Here is a 17676-nt window from a genome sequence, read left to right on the forward strand (position 1 = left end):
CTTCCTGCCTTTTCTCTTTGAAAGGGCAAGAGTTCACATGTGCAAGTCCTCCCCGGGATTTCTGCCTGCTCCAAGTAAACATGTACTGGGTGACTCTGACGGCCCCAAGAACTGGAAATCACAGCACACCCTTACATCCTTTATTTGTGTCCTTGGCAAGCACACGGGTGCTGAGCTGGCAGGACAGACAAGTTGCTGTTTTTGCAGCACATGGGCTAACACTGCAGGACTAAGCAGAACTGGGAAAAGCCTAAGTGAAGCCAAAGGTAGCTGTGAAAACAGCCGGCAGGCAGATCTCTGTGCCACAGCAGTGAGGGGATGGAGCCAACTGGATCACCAGGGAAGAAAGAAACATGACACAGTTTCTGCTGTGGCCCCTTTCAGACTCACAGACCACTGGTAAATTAATTGTGTAGCCATTTCTGGCAGGGCAAGGCCACTCTAAGCTGTTTCTGGCTGCTCTACTATTAGAATTCACGGCGAGGATGGCAGAAAAGAGTATAACTCACCTCAGCTGATGAGTATCCCGAGGAGGAATATCTGGACATGTCAAAGTCATCATCACTGCAGGGAAGGACAAGATACAGCAAAGAAGGAAACAGTTAGAGAGACCTGTATTCCCTGGTTAGCCCTACCTTTCTCGTGCCATGAAACTGTCATTGAGACACAGAGAAGTTACATCAAGGGAACCTGGAGAGCAGCTTTCATCTGTGACCCTCAGATCGCTCCATCTCAGTGCTCTTTACTCAAGTCCCTTCCTACTTGTTTACACACACAGACCAGTTACAGTATATGCCAAAGGGCACAGTAAGAAAGAGCGTGAGCAGCTCGCAGGAGCAGTTTCAGCAGGAGTTAACTCAGTGCTGCACTCTGGCATGAAAACTCACTTGCACCATAATGTACATCATCTTATTAACCCTTTGCATACCTGTCCGTATCCAGGGCTACCAGTGGCTTTTCATCTGGACTCTGGTCTAACGATGAATAGCCCTTATTGGGAACGACGAGCCTGAAATAATTAAACATTGTCCGTTAACCACACAGAAAAGCTCAGTACCACACATAGTTTAGGGCAAACATATATGATAGTTAGGCTTTTCACGCTTCACTTCCTTGCAAGCCCTCCCCTATCGCTGAAGATGTTTAAATGAGTGCAATTCAGAGGAAGCGAGTTGTATCTCTGGGTAGCTTAGAGCAGCTTCACAGGGATGAACACTGGACATGCCTTGGGAACATGCTTCTCGATGGAAGAAAAAACATCGGGACACTCTGTGCTTCATTCTGGTGAACCTGTTCAGCTAGCACTGCTTGTGGTATCAGATTGCTTATTTTTGTGTTGCCTTTTTTTCCCTGGCAATGAGTACATCACACTAGCAATAAGCAAATAGGAGAAGGAGGCTAGGGGAATGCTGAAGCTCAGTGCTCCCACTGTTCTGCTATTGGAAATCAGGAATGTGGTCTTTCTGCCTGGGTCCCTATGCAGCCCCTGCCAACACAACACTTCTGAGGTCTTAGTCCTAAAATTAGTAATGAGAGAAATATGAGCTGGTGGGTGCAGTGTAAGAGCCCAGTCAGACTAGTACTTTTAAAACGCCATTATTTTATAATGACTTTCACTTCATCAGAAGTTTTAGAAAAGCTGACAATGACTTTGCACCTTTAACTGCCTGAGAGAGTCTGTGAAATGGAAAGCAGGCTTCAGAGCTTCTATGATAAGGAAAATGCATAATACGATGGTATCTAGCTCACAACACAGTTCTTTCATCCACAAAACTGCACAAAGACTTTGGTTCATATTTAAAGTAAGATCAACCAAACTGAACAAATTGATTAAGATTCCAGGTTCAGCAGGTGGGAACCGTAAGAGTGATGAAAATCTCCTCGTTCAGTGGGTTAACTCAGGTTTTCTCCTAAATGAAGAACTGATCTTTAATAACACACAGTGATGCAAAATGATGCTTCACTAAGAGTTTGGGAAATACAAATCTAAAGACAATAATCCATCTCACCTGTGCTTCAACTGCTCTCTAACTACCTGAAATTTTTTTTTTTTGCTTCTCCTCAGAAAGATTCAGGAAGCCATTACAATTTTAGCAATGCAAAAGCCTGTCAGTCACTGAAGATGTGCAGGCTCAGGGTGAGTAAAATATAACAAAGGTTATCACAAAGCAGATATATAGATTCAAAACTAGTTGTATTTTCTTACTGTGTTCACTGAAGAAATTAATTTTAAGACTGATGCAGAATTTCCAACCTGATACATCAGGGGACTGGAGAAAATGGGGTCCACCTACAAAATGCAATACCCCTTCTCAGAGCACGCAATGGTCCTTCTGCTCCTGAAGCATGTAAGAAGGAAGTAATGAAGCAAAGATATCTGGAATGAACCTGTGATCTGGCGGCAGCAGCCTGCCCATACAGATAGCAGAAGTACTGACTTCCATTCTCACTCTCCAATTTTCAAGTCCCTGTTTCATATATACTCACTGACATTTCTTACTGTATCATGAGCAACCAAAGCACTATCAGGGGATCTAGAAGAAGAACCCTTTGTGGTGCTATTTACTTGATTAAAAAAACATCACTACATCTTTTTCTTGAGAAACGTCTTTTTTCTTAGAAACACAGAACTTCAAGTTTTCTGCAACAGACAAAAACTGTGATAATGTCTTTGCTCAGATCTAAGTCTTTCCCTTGCATCTTGATTGTCCTCATTTTCACTTCCCACTGTCCCTGAACAAAGCCAGGTGGCAGTCATAGCTGCTTTCATCCACAACTGTCCCAGTATGAGCTTCTTGTCTTGGTGTTCTTGCTCACAACATTAAATATGTTCTGACACAAATCCAGGTTTAGGTTATCGTCAGAGTGGACTGCAATTACCTAGCTGTGCCCAAGTGGTGCGGATGGTGGTGTTGGGCTCTGCCTGTGCTTGTAGCAAGTGTGCCAGCATCACTCCAACCTTGTTCACGTTTTATTTGCTCTTAGAAAGACTGTGCATGTTATGGATTCAGATCCTTTCACCTTTAAGGCTGGCCATGTCCCTGCCTCAACAGAAGACTGAACGGTGAAGGCACTGCTTGGTACCAGAGGCTGGATATCAGAAATTCATCCAGATAATACAGAACAGAAGCCTTGGGGAAGGAGGAGGAGGAGGAGTAAAGACTATGAGATGCAATGTGGTTTGCCTGAATGAAGGAAAACATATTTGATGAGAACAGAAAAACTGTTAAAAAGGGGGGAATGGCTTTATTTTATTGCCCTTCTGCAGAGACCAGAGGAAGCCAACAGTTCAGACTTCAGCCATAACCTGGGCATTTTGCAGTGTATCCCACTGGAGTATCTCCTGCTACACTGCAACTGTCACACTGTGAAAAGAAGCTGCTTGAACAAGCTTGTGGCATTTCTGCCTTCCTGGGGTTGCCCTGTCTCTGACAAGATAGACTGAACCATTCTGAGGTATTACTAGGACCATGCTCATGGTGCAGCTTGGTTCCCAGAAAGCCAAGGCAGCTGGGAGATGAAGGGACTTGGGCTGGTGAGGCAGACACCACTTGGGTTGGTGGGCCAGACATCTCCCAGCCTTATGGGAACAATGGAACTTGGCTACATCCACTGCTAAAACAATGGCTGCAAACCCCTCTTTTGCAGATCCCAAGGGATGATTCTGAAAGCTCTGTAAAAAGTAACCAAGGAGAGCAAGTCCACTGCCAGCAGGCTATGCTTGGTCCTGAGGGGTCCACACGCTCTCTTAACAGTGCTCAGATATCCACAAATGGAATAAAACCGAGCTGGCTGTTCGAAAGCTTTTGTCAATAGGTGTCACTGCTCTGCTCTTCCCCACTCAAATCACTCTATTGGCAGCTCAAAACCAACCACCTTTCCAAGCAGAAGTCACTAATTTTACAGGTAGGCACCTGTACTTACCCCATCTTCTCTCCCTTACCATCTTCGTCCACTAATCTCAGTGTTTCTATATCTCTTAAGCAGAAAATCTGCTACCATTACTCTCCAGAAGCTAGCATGCAGCCTATTGACAAAAGAAACCAAGTCTTTACATCTTGGATTTGGACTACAAAGAGGAACAGTGGGTGTGGAAAACCCGTCTGAGACTTTGCTGAATTTCTTGCTGCCACAAAGGGCCTGGCTCCTTTATATGGTCTCAATAACCAAACACAGAACAGGGAGCAATGCAGTGTACTCCACCAACATTGCAGGGGCTTACACATAAAACTTGTCAAAGTCCTGGCTGTATTTATGACTACTATTTTGGGTTTTGGGAATTAATGTGAAAAAGGAACTTCATCTGTTGAATGTGTTGCATATGGAGAGGCTCTAACCTGCAGCTCCTATTCTGCTTAATGTATGATTCCATAATACTTAATCCATGCAACTCTCCCATTCATCCGTAAACGCCCAACATTCATGCAGATTCTTCCGTCATTTTAGGTGAGGTGCTTCACTAAAAACTGCCACCTTTGTAGTATCATGCAAAGCATGCAGTTGTGTGGGCTCAGGGGGGTTCTTGCCTCCTGAACACAGGTAAGTGATACACTGGTGTACTGAAGGTTGCAGGCAAAAAATATAAATACTCTAAAAGAAAGTATTCAGCTAGGAATGTCTTTGTTTACAGTGGTTCATAGCACTGCCTGTCATGATGTGCCAAAACAGCTCCAGCAAAGCATGACCATGCTGTTCAGTGTGGAGGAGGTATACAGCAAAGCAACAGAGATGGATTATTTACAAGCCTTAAGTCAATCAGTATGGGGAAGGGTCATCATCAAAAAGAAACAGGGTAACTACTGCGATAAAAGCAGCTAAGGCAGAACTAAGCTCTAAACCAGTCTGTCTTACACCTGCATTGTACCTCTCCTGCTGGCAGGATTATGTGTTACATGACGGTACCCAGAACATGCAAGACAACTGTTAAAAACCCCCTGATTTTGATCAGGCTGGGCTACCTCTGCCTCCTGCAGGCTGCAGTGTCACTGGTCCCGGGCTCAGCTGTCCCTACATCTCCCCAGGGGATGGGATGCGATGCAGCACTGAGCATTTGGGCCCGCCAGCTCTGGGAAGGGCCATGACTGCTCTCACAGCATATTTGGCAGTAGGTGAATCGCAATGAACATCATCCTTGCCCATCCTAAGCCCGTTAGGGATTGCAGCTTAGAGCACAGCTGAGTGCTTTGCCAGCCTTTTACCTTGTTCGTGCCATCACATTGTTCTTCTTGGGCTGCTGATTAACTGGGCTTCCCATGTTGCCATTCTTCAGGGATCCCTTCCGAGCCAGCTCTCTCTGCTTTTCTGCATATGGAATACAAAGGGGAAAAGCAAAATTAAGGCAACAGCCTGACTGGCCACGATACATCTGCAGAAACCCATATTTGAGAGCAGCAAAAGGCACAGCTGGATCAATAGCAAAGACCATGAGCTTTCCACCTCACAAGGAGGAATAGTGCAAAGGCTGGAAGAGCTGTGTCTCATTGCCTCCAAGGTCACCACGGCCTAAAATTGATGTACGCTGTCTCACAGCAACTTGCTGACAATACCACACCCAGACGGTCACAGAGCTTCTGGATGAGACCCAGCTGAGGCAGAGAAAGGGCACAGGCCTTGTCTCTGTCTGCACCCAGCTGCTGCATGGACCCTAAGACTGTGCTTTGTTCTGGGCAAGGGAATTTATCTTTCTACCTTTTCTCCTCCTGTTGAGGCTGCCACTTAGGGACCCAGAGGGGAGAGAAATGTGTCTCTCCATCAAAGCCGCACATCACTTAGTATTAGTCTAGCCTAACTTGACATCAAGCCTGAGCTATTACCGTTTCCCTAGATGGCAGCTCACCAGACCTAACACACCCTACAGCTGAAAGTGTTGCTGCCTTCCCTGCTTCTCTACCTGGCAATCTGTTATGTCTCCCATGTATCTTTTTCTTTTATCTCACACTGATTCTTGGGAGCTTGCCTTCTTCATTTCTAAAAACAATGTGAAACATTTTGCAGCTGCATTTTTAAACAGCATATTGCTTGCTTGAATTTTCAGAGTGTGTTCTACTCACTGTTGAAATGTACTTAAAATGGGGACACTACGTCAAGCTTTCCTTATGTATTAAGTGCAAGAGGGGATTTAAATTAGCTTCTCCTTTAGCAGAGAGAGACTATTTCTCTTAATAACTTCTCACCACAGCATCACAACTAGAACTGAGGTCCTGAAGTTAAGCCTTCTGCAGGTATACAGTGTCTGTGCTGTATTAATATGGCCCCACCTCCAGCAAGGATAGGAGCCCATGCATGATGGGTTTTCATATAAATAACATTCAGTTTTCTGATTCAAAGTCCTTCCTTGTTCCTTGTGGTAAATCAGTTGGGCTGAGTCGGCAATCAGCTGCAAATTTGAGTTAACTGCCCCAATCTCATCCTGCAACGTCAGGCAAAGTTTGCAGGGAAAATCTGATTGTAGGGCCAGTAAGGCAGGAAAGGGACTGGTTAAAAATGTTCTCCAGAGTGTGAGAAAATGTTGGGAACTATTTTTTGTGGCATGCCTGAATAATAGGGGTTTACCAGACTGCTTGCTGGGGAACATGAATAGTGAATTTGTTTTGCTTCTCCTTCCCCTCCAGTGTGTGAAATGTGCTCTTGCAGATTTTATTCCCCTTGGAGAGAAAAGCACCTTTTCCCACTTGTCATGGAAACATGGTGTGCCTACCAGGGCGTGCAAGTGCAAGGTGGGCCATCTCTGTCCCTTCCACGCAGGTAAAAGCAGGGGCCACATGTCCAAAGCTGTTTTTTTTGAGGGACAAATAAGCAGCAGAGATACCTAGAGATCATGATGATGAGCACGGCTGAGGAACCTGCAGAGAAGAGTACATACTCCTACAAACCATGCCCAGCCCTGCTCCTGCTGACAGCAGAGGTGAATAAAAAGCTCATTGAACTTGGCAGGAAAAGAATCGGATAATAACTTTCTCTGGCATGAGCAACAAGAGACTGGTATAGAATTGAAGTCAAAACCTTAAATCAGAGTAATTTCTCAGTAGTGGAACTTGCAAATGCATTGGTTATCTCTGCCTCCAGAATAAAAGCCTAGTATGTTGCAGGCCACATGAATTTTGCTATTCAAACATAGAGGGTTTTACGGAGGCAAATGTTTACAGCCCTAAATACAACCCAACTTCCACCCATATACACAAGAACCTCCAGTGCCGACCACAAACACCCAGTGCTGAGACAAGCTGCCAAGGCTTTAAGAGGCTGTATAATTCACACAAGGCACCTGGCTTAGAAGCAAGGTTACAGGTTTCATTTTCTGTCAGGGCAGTTAAGGCCTGCCTGAGCCTTTTAAATGGACTGATGCGCTCTGCCCCCTGTATCGATTGCTTGGTACAGGCACTAATGCCCTTCTCCAACTCAGCTTACCCACTCGGCTGATGAATCTGGACTTTGGCTAAGTGTGTTTTTCCTCCAGTAGGTCTCTCCATGACTATTTCTGTGCTATTACTGAGTCTATTGCAACATGTGAGTCTGAACAATACGAAATCGCCTTCTTTCATTTATTTAGTGGCTTGCAGTGAACAATTCCAACGCTATGTAAGTGCAGTAGGAACATCCATGTCTGTGTCCCCAGCCAAATTTCCTGACCGTGAATCAACAGTTCATCTCCCTCTGGGATGCTGTGAACTGTGAGTCCCTGGTGGCCAAAATGTGATGGCTTCCAGGGGGGATGGGAGGCCTGCTCAGCCCTGGTGTATTATGACAAGCTCCTGGAAGGCGGTAGAGATGCAGGAGTCACATCAGGCTTTGATGCAAAGAAACCTATTATTTGAGCCTCACAAGTATTATGAACTACTGCTACCTTCACCACCATCCAAGGGAGCTTTTGGGTGCCAATCTCCTGCAGTAATTCTGGGCTATAAATTCCAGCCGTGCACACCAACCATCAAGTCCATCAGAACAAAGGAGTAGGTTTTCAGCACCTGTTTTCTGTGTGGTGCTTCCTCCTGGTGCAGCAGGTGTTTGTGAACTTCATTTCTAGGTAGTGAGCTCTTTCTCTAGCTTCCAGTTCATCTGTTTTTTGCCCCCGGATGTTTGAAGAGCAGGTTCCCAAACTCTAAGTACCTGATTTCTTTTTGGAAATGTGACTGATTTAGGCACTTCTGAAGATGTTACTTTCAGGGTGCTAAAAGAAAAATTTACACAGACATGGGTACCACTAGGTTTGCTTTAATCACAACTCAGAGTTGGGGCACCACCTCAGTGAGTGGCAGAGAACAAAGGAATATAGCAGAGTTTATATACACTTATCAAATCATTAGTTGATGTCCAAAGTTTTTAGAAGTTTCCTTTGGTCTTGTCAGTTCTGTGAGTCCACCACCTGACCCTGTCCCAGTTGATTCATCTATTCGGTTCCAATATCTGCCTTGGTTCCAAGGTCCTCCTTGGATCATGATCTTCTTTCTGCCTGCTTTAACTCACACAACCCTTCAATCACACTTAGTCTTTGCCCAAGCAATTCCTATTCACATATATTAATGTAAACCTGCGTTTCTGAGAGCACCTGTGTATACAAATTGATCATCTATTGTTGTTCTGTTCTCCTACTGATTAATTTGACTGGATTGTTAACTTAACAGTCTTGCATTAGGGCTATGGCCAAGGCCTGGTTATGCCAGTTTGCAGCTTCAGCATTTTAGATTTCTTAATTCAAAATACATTTTCTTTAACAGAGGGTCCAACTTTTTAACAAAACTCTGTAATTTCACAAATTAAAGTAGTTCTCATAGAATTTGCATCAACCATCAGGGTAAAGACAAGGTGAGAGAAGGAACCACAACCCACCCTTGATAAGTAAATTGCATTTTTCTTTGAAGTCTGCCCCATCCTGGCTGATGCTACACCCACATAAGCATGAATCCCAAGATCACAACCCTCCACTGACACCACTGTGCTAACCTTTGTGTGAAACCTAGCAACCACACACCTGCGTAATTATCAAGGAATGAAAAGCTAAGATGTTCTTTCCTTCTGGATCATTCCTGACTCTCTGATATGGTAGTCAAGTACTCCCCACTGGACTTGGATGAGACCTGTGTTCCCACATGTCTCCCCCAGCCTCAAGGCTGCTGCTTAGCTTGAGACATTGAGGGCACAGTCCCACCAGAGGGGACAGGTGTACCTTGTCCTGAGCACTTGGTGGTTTCTGGTGCTAGTTGTGAAAAGGGTTTCCACGTCAGTGACTGCTTGTGCTTCCTGCAGCGTTCCAGTACGCGCAGTGAAACTCCAGGAAGGCAACGCAGCTTGATGGAAAATCAGTGCTGACCCTACAAAACTGCCCGATTCTGGGCAACTCTGGGGCACCAGAAGAATGAGGAAGGGTTAACAGGCACTCCTGCCAAATACAGAGAAAATGGGACACACAAGAACAAATCAAAAAACAGAAGACTGATTTCTAGCCACAGGTTATTTTGTGCCTGGTGAGTTTGCTGTTGTGATCAATGGGAAGCTAATACAGCAGAGATACAAGGTGAAGGACAGAGACTTGGGAGATGGGGAAGCCAGAATGAAACAAGGTGGCTCTCCAGCTACTTCAGAGAAATCACTAATTACTGGCAATTTAACAGCAGAGCTCCAATGAAGCTCTTTACATTGCATTTCCAAGTGTTTGAAATAAGTTGTTTACCTTTCATTTCACTTGCCTGTTCTACTTTTTACCACTGTAGAATCATAGAATTGTTTAGGTTGGAAAAGACTTTTAAGATCATAGAGTTCAACCATTAACCCAGGACTGCCAAGTCCACCACTAACTAAACCATGGCCCTAAGCACTGCATCTACAAGGCTTTTAAATACCTACAGGGACGGTGACTCAACCGCTTCCCCAGGCAGCCTGTTCCAATGCTTCACCGCTCTTTCAGTGACAAAATTTTTCCTAATATCCAATCTAAACCTCCCCTCAAGCAACTTGAGGCCATCTCCTCTTGTTCTATCACCCTGTCACCTGGGAGAAGAGACCGACCCCCCTGCCTACACCCTCCTGTCTGTATTGCCCATGATGGCAATTGCTGAGGGATCTCCCTGTCCTTATCTTGACCCACAAGCTTTTGTTATATTTTCTCTCCCCTGTTCAGCTGAGGGGGGGAGTGATAGAGCAGCTGTGGTGAGCACCTGGTGTCCAGCCATGGTCAGCCCACCACAGATAATCTTCCTAGCTCCATGCTTGAGTGGAGCAAAGCAGCACTAGCTTCTGTTTGAGTGGAGAGCTCGGAGAACACAGACAGATGTGCCGTCAGCCTGACGCACTGGGGAATTTGGCTGCACCAGTTCCACTTAAGCTAATCCTGGATATTGTGTCAGAAGAGGAACCCATGGAGCGGCACATGCCTGTGTTTGTGTGTGTGTGTGAGGAGGTGGTCCACAATCCTCTTGACACCACTATATTGCTCTGAACAGCATGCGGGACAGCCTTTCATCTGGACCTGCCAACCACATCACATCTCACCCCTCCCTTCTTGTTCACCTTGTCACTTCATCTTTAAGATACTCTGTCCCCTTGTGATGTTAAAATCTTTTAAAGAAAGAAGATTAATCTGCTCAGTGAGCAAGCTGCTACCTATGTGCTAGCCTCACACCAGCCTGTTCTGCTGGCTGACCCAGCAGAGCCACATGGTGTCTGCTCCAAGGTTAAGCTCTACTGGTGATAAGACAGCAGCCAAAGAAGCCCATGGAGCTTTCAGTAAGGCAGAAATAACACCTAGGTATAAAGCAGCAAAAGAAACACATGCTGCAGACACGATCAGGAACATAACTGGCCCAGCCTTGCATCCTGTTTGGCAACAGTCTCGTATTATAGCAGCACACAAAGCTCCTCAATAAGATGGTGCCCCAGCATGCTAAGCACTCATCAAACTGCCCCTGCCCTGGTGTGCTTTCACCTGCCCAACTTAGGATGTGTCAGAGGACAGGCAAATAACTACGCTGACAAATGAAGCCCATTCCCACAGGGAACCTCTGCTAGAGAAAGTCATGTCTAAGTCAAGATGGGCCTGAATTCTCCCCTTAGCACTTGAGAACAGCTACAGCCCTAATGCATGATTTCTAGCACTTCTGTATTACTTAGTGAAATTTAAAATGCTTACCTGTTCTGCTGTCTGGCTGTGTCTAGCTGCTTTATGATGAGGGAAAATAGTAATGGAGCATGTGAAGCAGAATGGACTTAACATGACCATGTCTATGTTAAAAATTCAATAAACCCTTAAAATTACTCCTCTGGTCTCAGTGTTTAAATGAAATCATAACTGGTTTTAATAACATTTTCCTGGGGTTTAAAAACGAAATGCTGAACAGCTTCTTTGGGACATGTTGCTCTGTAAGGGAGCACTGGTTTTACCTACACTCTGCCCCAAAACAGAAATTACAAAAGTAGCCATAAGCTTCAGTCTCCTGCAGAACTGCTCCTTTTGCGATATCAGGCAAAGCAGACAACCCAGGAACTTGGTGAAGATCACCCTATACTACGCTGAAGAGCTATTTGAAGAGTGAGACTCCCCCATATACACAGTTCCCATGTGTCGCAAGATAATGAGTGACTCTGGCTATGGTCGGACAGGGGTGGGTGGAAAGTAGTTTAGGATGCCATCACCTCTCACCACCACCGTGCTTGACTACATGCATCCACCTCAACTCAGGCAGCCTGATCGGCATAAATGCCATTCAGTGGCAGATAGGGCTGATTTTTCCTTTGCACTGTGGGCTGGAAGCACACAGACCACTCGTATCTCGCTGAGAGCTGCTAGCTGAACCTCGCTAACTCAATTGCTTGTGAACCCACCTGACCAGGAGGAGATGGAGCTTCCTGCTATGGGGACAGTGCAGTGTGGGTCCACACAATTTGCTGCAGTGGGAAGACAAAGAAAAATTAATCCAGTGTGACAGAGTTGTATTCTTCTATCTCCAAGGTCTATGAGATGAGATTTTGGGATGTATTTGCCTCTCAGTTCCTCACAGTCGGCTGAACCGTTTCAGAGGCTGAGGACTGCAGCAATTCCCTGAAAAATTCTATGTTCTCAGGCAAGATGAGTAAATCACACAGTAAATAAAATTAATCTATCTGTTCAGATCCCATGGAATGATGAACAGAGTTGTGAGCAAATGGAAGGAGAAAGAATAAACTGCCGACTACAACTTGTACTTCAGGCCCAAGACCTGATTTCATCTCACTTGCGGCCTTTAGCTCAGGGACATTAGCATACATCTAGCTAATGATGAAACCTTCACTACCTTCCACCTCTGAGAGTATTTGTCAGCAAGGACTGTGTCGCTTCTTGGAAAGATTTTAGGGTATGTACATCAAAAGGGGCTTTGCCTGCAGATTGTATAGAAAGGGAAGTATAAGAAAGCTGGGTGCCAGAGCCACGCTGATCCCCGTGAGAGCAGTGCACCCCGGGGAGATTTGGAAAGCATAAATGTGACCACGTGGGTGGCATTAGTGCAGCTGATGGCTGTGCCTCCCTGAATCATAGAGGCAAAATAAAAGTGATTTTTACTAACCACGGGTAGCAGAAACAAAAAGGATCTGTCTGCGGCCAGACTCCTGCTCTGAATACAGGGAATACGGTTTCAAGCTGATATACGCTGGGCATCAGCACTGATTATTCAGGACAGGCCATCTGAATCGGGATTGTTTCACCCAGCTTCAGAAAAGACTCTTCAGATAAGCAAGGGTCAGATAGCTAAGTCATCCAACTACCAGCTTGGGCAAGACACAATATTTTTAGCTGAAGTGTGTTATTTCTGCTGACCCAGCCAAACCTGGGGAAATTAGTGAACTACGTCTAATTGTGAGAACTGGCTAGGAAGAGCAGGTCCTCCTTGGACCAGGTTTTAAACATCCAAGTAGCTGCATTTCCTTATGTTTTGTTGATTTGGCTGCTGCTCTGTCCCTTTGGCATGGCTGAGAGCTGGCAGAAACACTGGTGGGCTCTGAGTGGTTTTAAGCTCCCTTCAGCTCCAGAAAAGGCCTGGCAGTCAAAGAACTGGTAAATGACCTAGGGAGTACAAAGACAACATTTGCATCTCTTATTCAAGGATGCAATCCTTAGCTTTTCACATAGGAGCTATCACAACATGCAGTCAGTGCATTCCATGCACAGCAATGCAGGGGCTTATTCTGGGGTAATGCTCACCTACAGCGCTGCCTCCACAAGGTACAGAGAGGTTTCTGATGGCCTGGCTGACGTTACTTTTTGTGTTTCCCATCAGAAAACACACACCAAACTGAAGTGCCATTATATTCCTTAGCAAACAGGAGGACAGGTAAATGAGTACTCCAGCCCCAATCAAAGCTATCATCTACTTACACTACAAGCATCGCCAAAAGTGGCTTTACGTTCCAGCAGCATGCCCCTGCCCCTAGCCACACTATCCCAGGCCCAAACTCATTTATCTGACCCTCATGCGATTATAGGAAGGAACAACTTCTCCATTTATATCCACTCTGTTGGGCTTTGACATTTAGGAGAGCAGAGCATCGAGCGCAATTAGTCATCTAGCAAAGAAAACCTTACAGATGTACACTTAAGGAAAAAAAAAAAACAACCAACTATTTTGGACACAGAGTATTTTGCCTCTTCATGGCATGACATAATTGCAAATCATCTTTGGAAAACAGTAAATTGTATTTTACTGCTGGGAGAAACTATTGAACTGATTTACCTTAAAGCTACATAGGGCACCTGTGGCACCAGAGGAGCAGAGAACAAGGATTCCGGGCTCCCAGTCCTCTGCCTGAGCTGTCCCTGCAGCCATTTCATTTAGACAGGTTGCAACCATGTAGCAGCAGGCAGCAATTTATCGCTGTCTGTATTTGAACATCTTTCTGTACTGATTTCAATGGCAGCTATTGTCGCAGCTCCCAGCTCGCAAGGGCATTTTGTTGTGATTCAGCCTGTGCTTTCTCACTCAATTTTTAAGGACTGAGACTTTTATTCCTAATGGCTGCAAAATACTGTATATCAAGAGTTCATTTATAACGGTCAAAATGGGAATATATGAACAGCAACATTTTTTTTTTTTTTTTTCCCATTTTTCACATTTACTTTGAGGAAGGGATTTATTTGGTATTTGCATGTACTTTCCAAAGAATATTTTTTCTAACAACAGAAGAACAAAGGTAGGTATCTGGAGGAGTGTTTGCATGCTGACAAGCCAGCCACAAAGTTTCAGTTTATAAACTGAACTCTACGAAATATGATCCGTAAAATGGAGCTACTCTCTCCCTAACATATTTTAGATGGGCAGACAGAATTAAGTTATTTCACCTTGAAAGAACTTCTGCAAATGCCCCCTCATCACTTCTACTCAACTTAACACGTTTAAGTCAAAGCCATTTGCTTGACACAGGCACAGACAACCCCCGCCACGCACACACTCACAGCCACCCACACTCACCCACCCACCCCATCCCACAACCAGAAAAAGGCCTCTATCAGGTGCAATTTAACTCTTCTCATTTAAGTAGTTCTCTTCATTTAAGGCATCACTTATGCTAAAGGCATAATGTACCAAATAAGCAGTTAATATTGGTGCCCACAACACATTTGTTATGGGTCCTGGTGTTCTGTGAAGAATCATTAAGGTCACCGACACATGTAGTTAAGTGTGTTATGTGTTTAGGAGAGCAACAGTACAAATTTGCTAGCCAAATACTCACAGCCTTCAGCGTGTAATCAGGAGATCATCACCATCATCATATAGTGCATATTGGTATAAAAACCACTTGAACAGACTCTGACGTAAGTACACTTGAAGTGCATACACGGACAAATGTCCATGCTTGCATGGAGTCTAAAATACGCAGTAAGTGATTGGTCTATAGCAGAAAGCATGTGTTTTATAGCTTATATAAACTACATGTTTTAGTTTATTTTTAAGATGTTGTAGTTGTGAAAGCTTTCACTGGCTGGCAGATATTGCTGTTTGGAATGACTTGTTGAGTTCCCGTCTTACTAGACTAGTAGCCAAAACAAATAGGGACAGAAGTGCTAATGCCACAGGCAGCATGTGAGCTTGGAACAGACTTGCAGCTTGCTGACTCCAGCATCCTGCTTGGAAAGGACCCTTTGAGTCTTCTTGTTCCCAGGCCTGGACTACAGCTGACAGTCCCAGCCATGTTTCTGGCTTTGATTTAACAGCAAAATGTCATTTGATCCATTCTGTTTTATCATCTGCTGCACTGGGTTTCTACAACCCTTTGCATTTCAAACCAAATTCTGTATTTTCTATCTAGTAAAATAAAAGCAGATGAAGAAGGCAACCAGGCTGGTTAACATGCTGAATGGATGGATACACCTCACCCAACCATCCTTTTGAGACTTCCCTGCTCTGCAGTATGATACCTACTGTCTTCTTCCCCGAAAAAGGGAAAGAACGCGTTACTAACTTACCATGTTGCCCTCCACCCTGCTCCCTAGAAGAGGACTTCCAGGCACTGTTTCATTTAGACTAATTGCCTGTTTGCAATATAACTCTATGAGAGAACAGGGTATGTGCAGCCCAGGGTGCCTCTTCCTACTATTCAATTTCTCAGTCCTAGTCCCACATACTTGGATCAGTAGCGGCTCAGCCACAGAGCTGTCCCACACAGCAGACCTGCTCCCTTAGTAGGATTACTGACCTGATCTCTCCCTTAGCGAGACAGCCATTGTCTGGAAATTGGACAGCCTTAGAACTCAATTAGTTATTTAATAAGCTTATGATTAACCAATCTGCTGATTAAGCTTTCATGAATTATGCTGACAGGAATTCTATTTCAGAGGGATAGTGGTTGCTAATTTAATATTTTTCCTTCTGGAACAGGGTTGGGGATCTGTGTGAGCCCTTGTACATGTCATGCCCTGACACTTCTCTCCTGCTGCAGAAGAATCTGCAAAAGCTGTTTGAGTGGCACCTGGGGCTGCTGCCCCATCACCATTGGAGACAGCTTGGCATTGCAGCCTGGTTGTTATACCTGGTGCAGCTTAAAGATTCCCACTTCTCTCTCCTGAAGTCCTGCCAGGCAGCATGGAGAGAGGCAAGCAGCTGCAGACCTCACAAGTACAGTCTGAAAGAGCCTAGCCTGTCATTTTGATATCCACCCTGCTCTCATCTGGATTCAGGTGGGTGGCTCACCCCAGGGAGTAGAGGGAACTCCTTTCCTCTTTCTTTTTGCAATGAGTTTAGAGAAAGCTCATAGCTCCATCTCCAGCTTTGTCCTTTGCCGCATGCTCTGAAGGATGGGGCTCACTGGGTACTGTGATCTGTTCCTTGTAGGGTGCCTTGGCAGAGGGGGCAGGATGTTGCCACCTTTCTCCTCAAGCTCAGACCCTGCTTTGGGGAAGAAATCAGAACTGGGCTCAGGGATTAGTCCCAAACTATCATAAATTATTAAAATTTTTTCCACCCTCAAAGGATCCCGTCTCCTTTCTCAGGTGGGTCTGCTATCTGCCAGTGTTAACCAGTAGAGGATGGCAATGGGATTCGTTAAGGTGCCGTTGCCAGCTCTTTTATGTTCCTTAACGTCCTCCTCCTTCTAGACACAGGGTTGAGGGTTTGGCAGCTGCCTTTTCCTTCCACCTCTCAGAGGGACTGGTGGCAAAACACAGCCATGCCTTGAATGGCAGAGGGAAACAGGACTGGCAAGGAGAAAACTTATGTCCCTGCTGAAACCCCCGAGAAAGGGGCTTGAAAGAAGGTGAAAGAAAAGATTGCTGGCTGCAGCTGCTTTGAGTTCTGGAGGACCTGAAGCAAGGCTGGGGGATGAGAGATGTCATCTCAAACTGCAGAGCCCTGCACTGGGAAATCAGACGTGCACACTGCTCAGCTGAAGCCTCTGACAAAGAAGGAGCAGTTCTGGTGGCAGGGAGAGCTCAAAGGAATGCAGGGAAAGGCTGGCTCACACTGCAGATAGCGGTAACGTACAGGAAAGATGAAGACAGTTCTTAATATAGAACTCTGATGTCAATGAAACACAGTTTAGTATTATAACGCTGATGTATTTCACATCTTTGTTACCCTTTGTCAAGACAGCATGCAGGGCAGCGATGCTCAGAAGCAGTTTGCTAATGCAAGTTGTCAGGCACTGGTGTGTCTTTTCAGGGCTGTCGTTATGGCACTGGCATCCTAGTGCTGCTCACTGCCAGGCCCCTGGTAGCCCCAAAGGAGAAAGGATGGGTGCCAGAGCACTGCTGGTCTGAGCAAGGTGTAACACTGCTTTTGGGGGGCACTGTAAAAGGGAGTCTAGGCAAAGGGGAGGCAGGTATAATCTAGACTCTGAATGACAGACCCCATGCCTTTTACTAATCCTGCAAAGATTCAAACTTTTACATCTTGCCACAGCCAAGATCCCATTGACTGGCAAATGAGCCCACCTCCCCCAAACAGCAGGCAGGGGAAGTTTCCAGCTCTACCTCACAGCTGCCTACTCTCAACACCGTAGCACTAAATGAGATTGCTAGCTACACTGCAGCTGCCAAGCCTCCGTTATCTGACCCACTCTCCTAAATGACCCACTGAGGCAGAAATTCTGGCAGACCAACATTTTTATCTCCCTGCTCAATGGCCAGCTGTATGCACTGAAGGGAGGAAAAATCCCAGCTTGGATTTGCCTATCAGAAGACCATTAGCTAAGGACTTTCTACAGCATTTCTAAGAGAAA

The 17676-nt window shown here is 45.3% G+C and overlaps 1 protein-coding gene across 12 annotated transcripts in view; it reads right to left on the bottom strand.

The window, feature by feature from the left end:
- Window positions 1–17676, bottom strand: part of FAM219A (family with sequence similarity 219 member A) — a 103250-nt gene that overhangs the window by 9724 nt on the left and 75850 nt on the right. For 6 of the 12 annotated variants that reach the window (XM_080371180.1, XM_080371181.1, XM_080371183.1 and 3 more), the window contains 4 exons: window positions 11815–11877; window positions 5199–5301; window positions 929–1009; window positions 510–564 (listed from right to left, as the gene is read on the bottom strand). In XM_080371180.1, coding sequence (XP_080227306.1) covers window positions 510–564; window positions 929–1009; window positions 5199–5301; window positions 11815–11877 — 302 coding nt within the window. The remainder of the gene's footprint in view (window positions 1–509; window positions 565–928; window positions 1010–5198; window positions 5302–11814; window positions 11878–17676) is intronic. The other 6 variants (XM_080371178.1, XM_080371185.1, XM_080371186.1 and 3 more) reach the window with 1 other exon arrangement.

Source organism: Falco punctatus (assembly GCF_963210335.1).
Source record: "Falco punctatus genome assembly, chromosome: Z".
Taxonomy (NCBI): Eukaryota; Metazoa; Chordata; class Aves; order Falconiformes; family Falconidae; genus Falco; species Falco punctatus.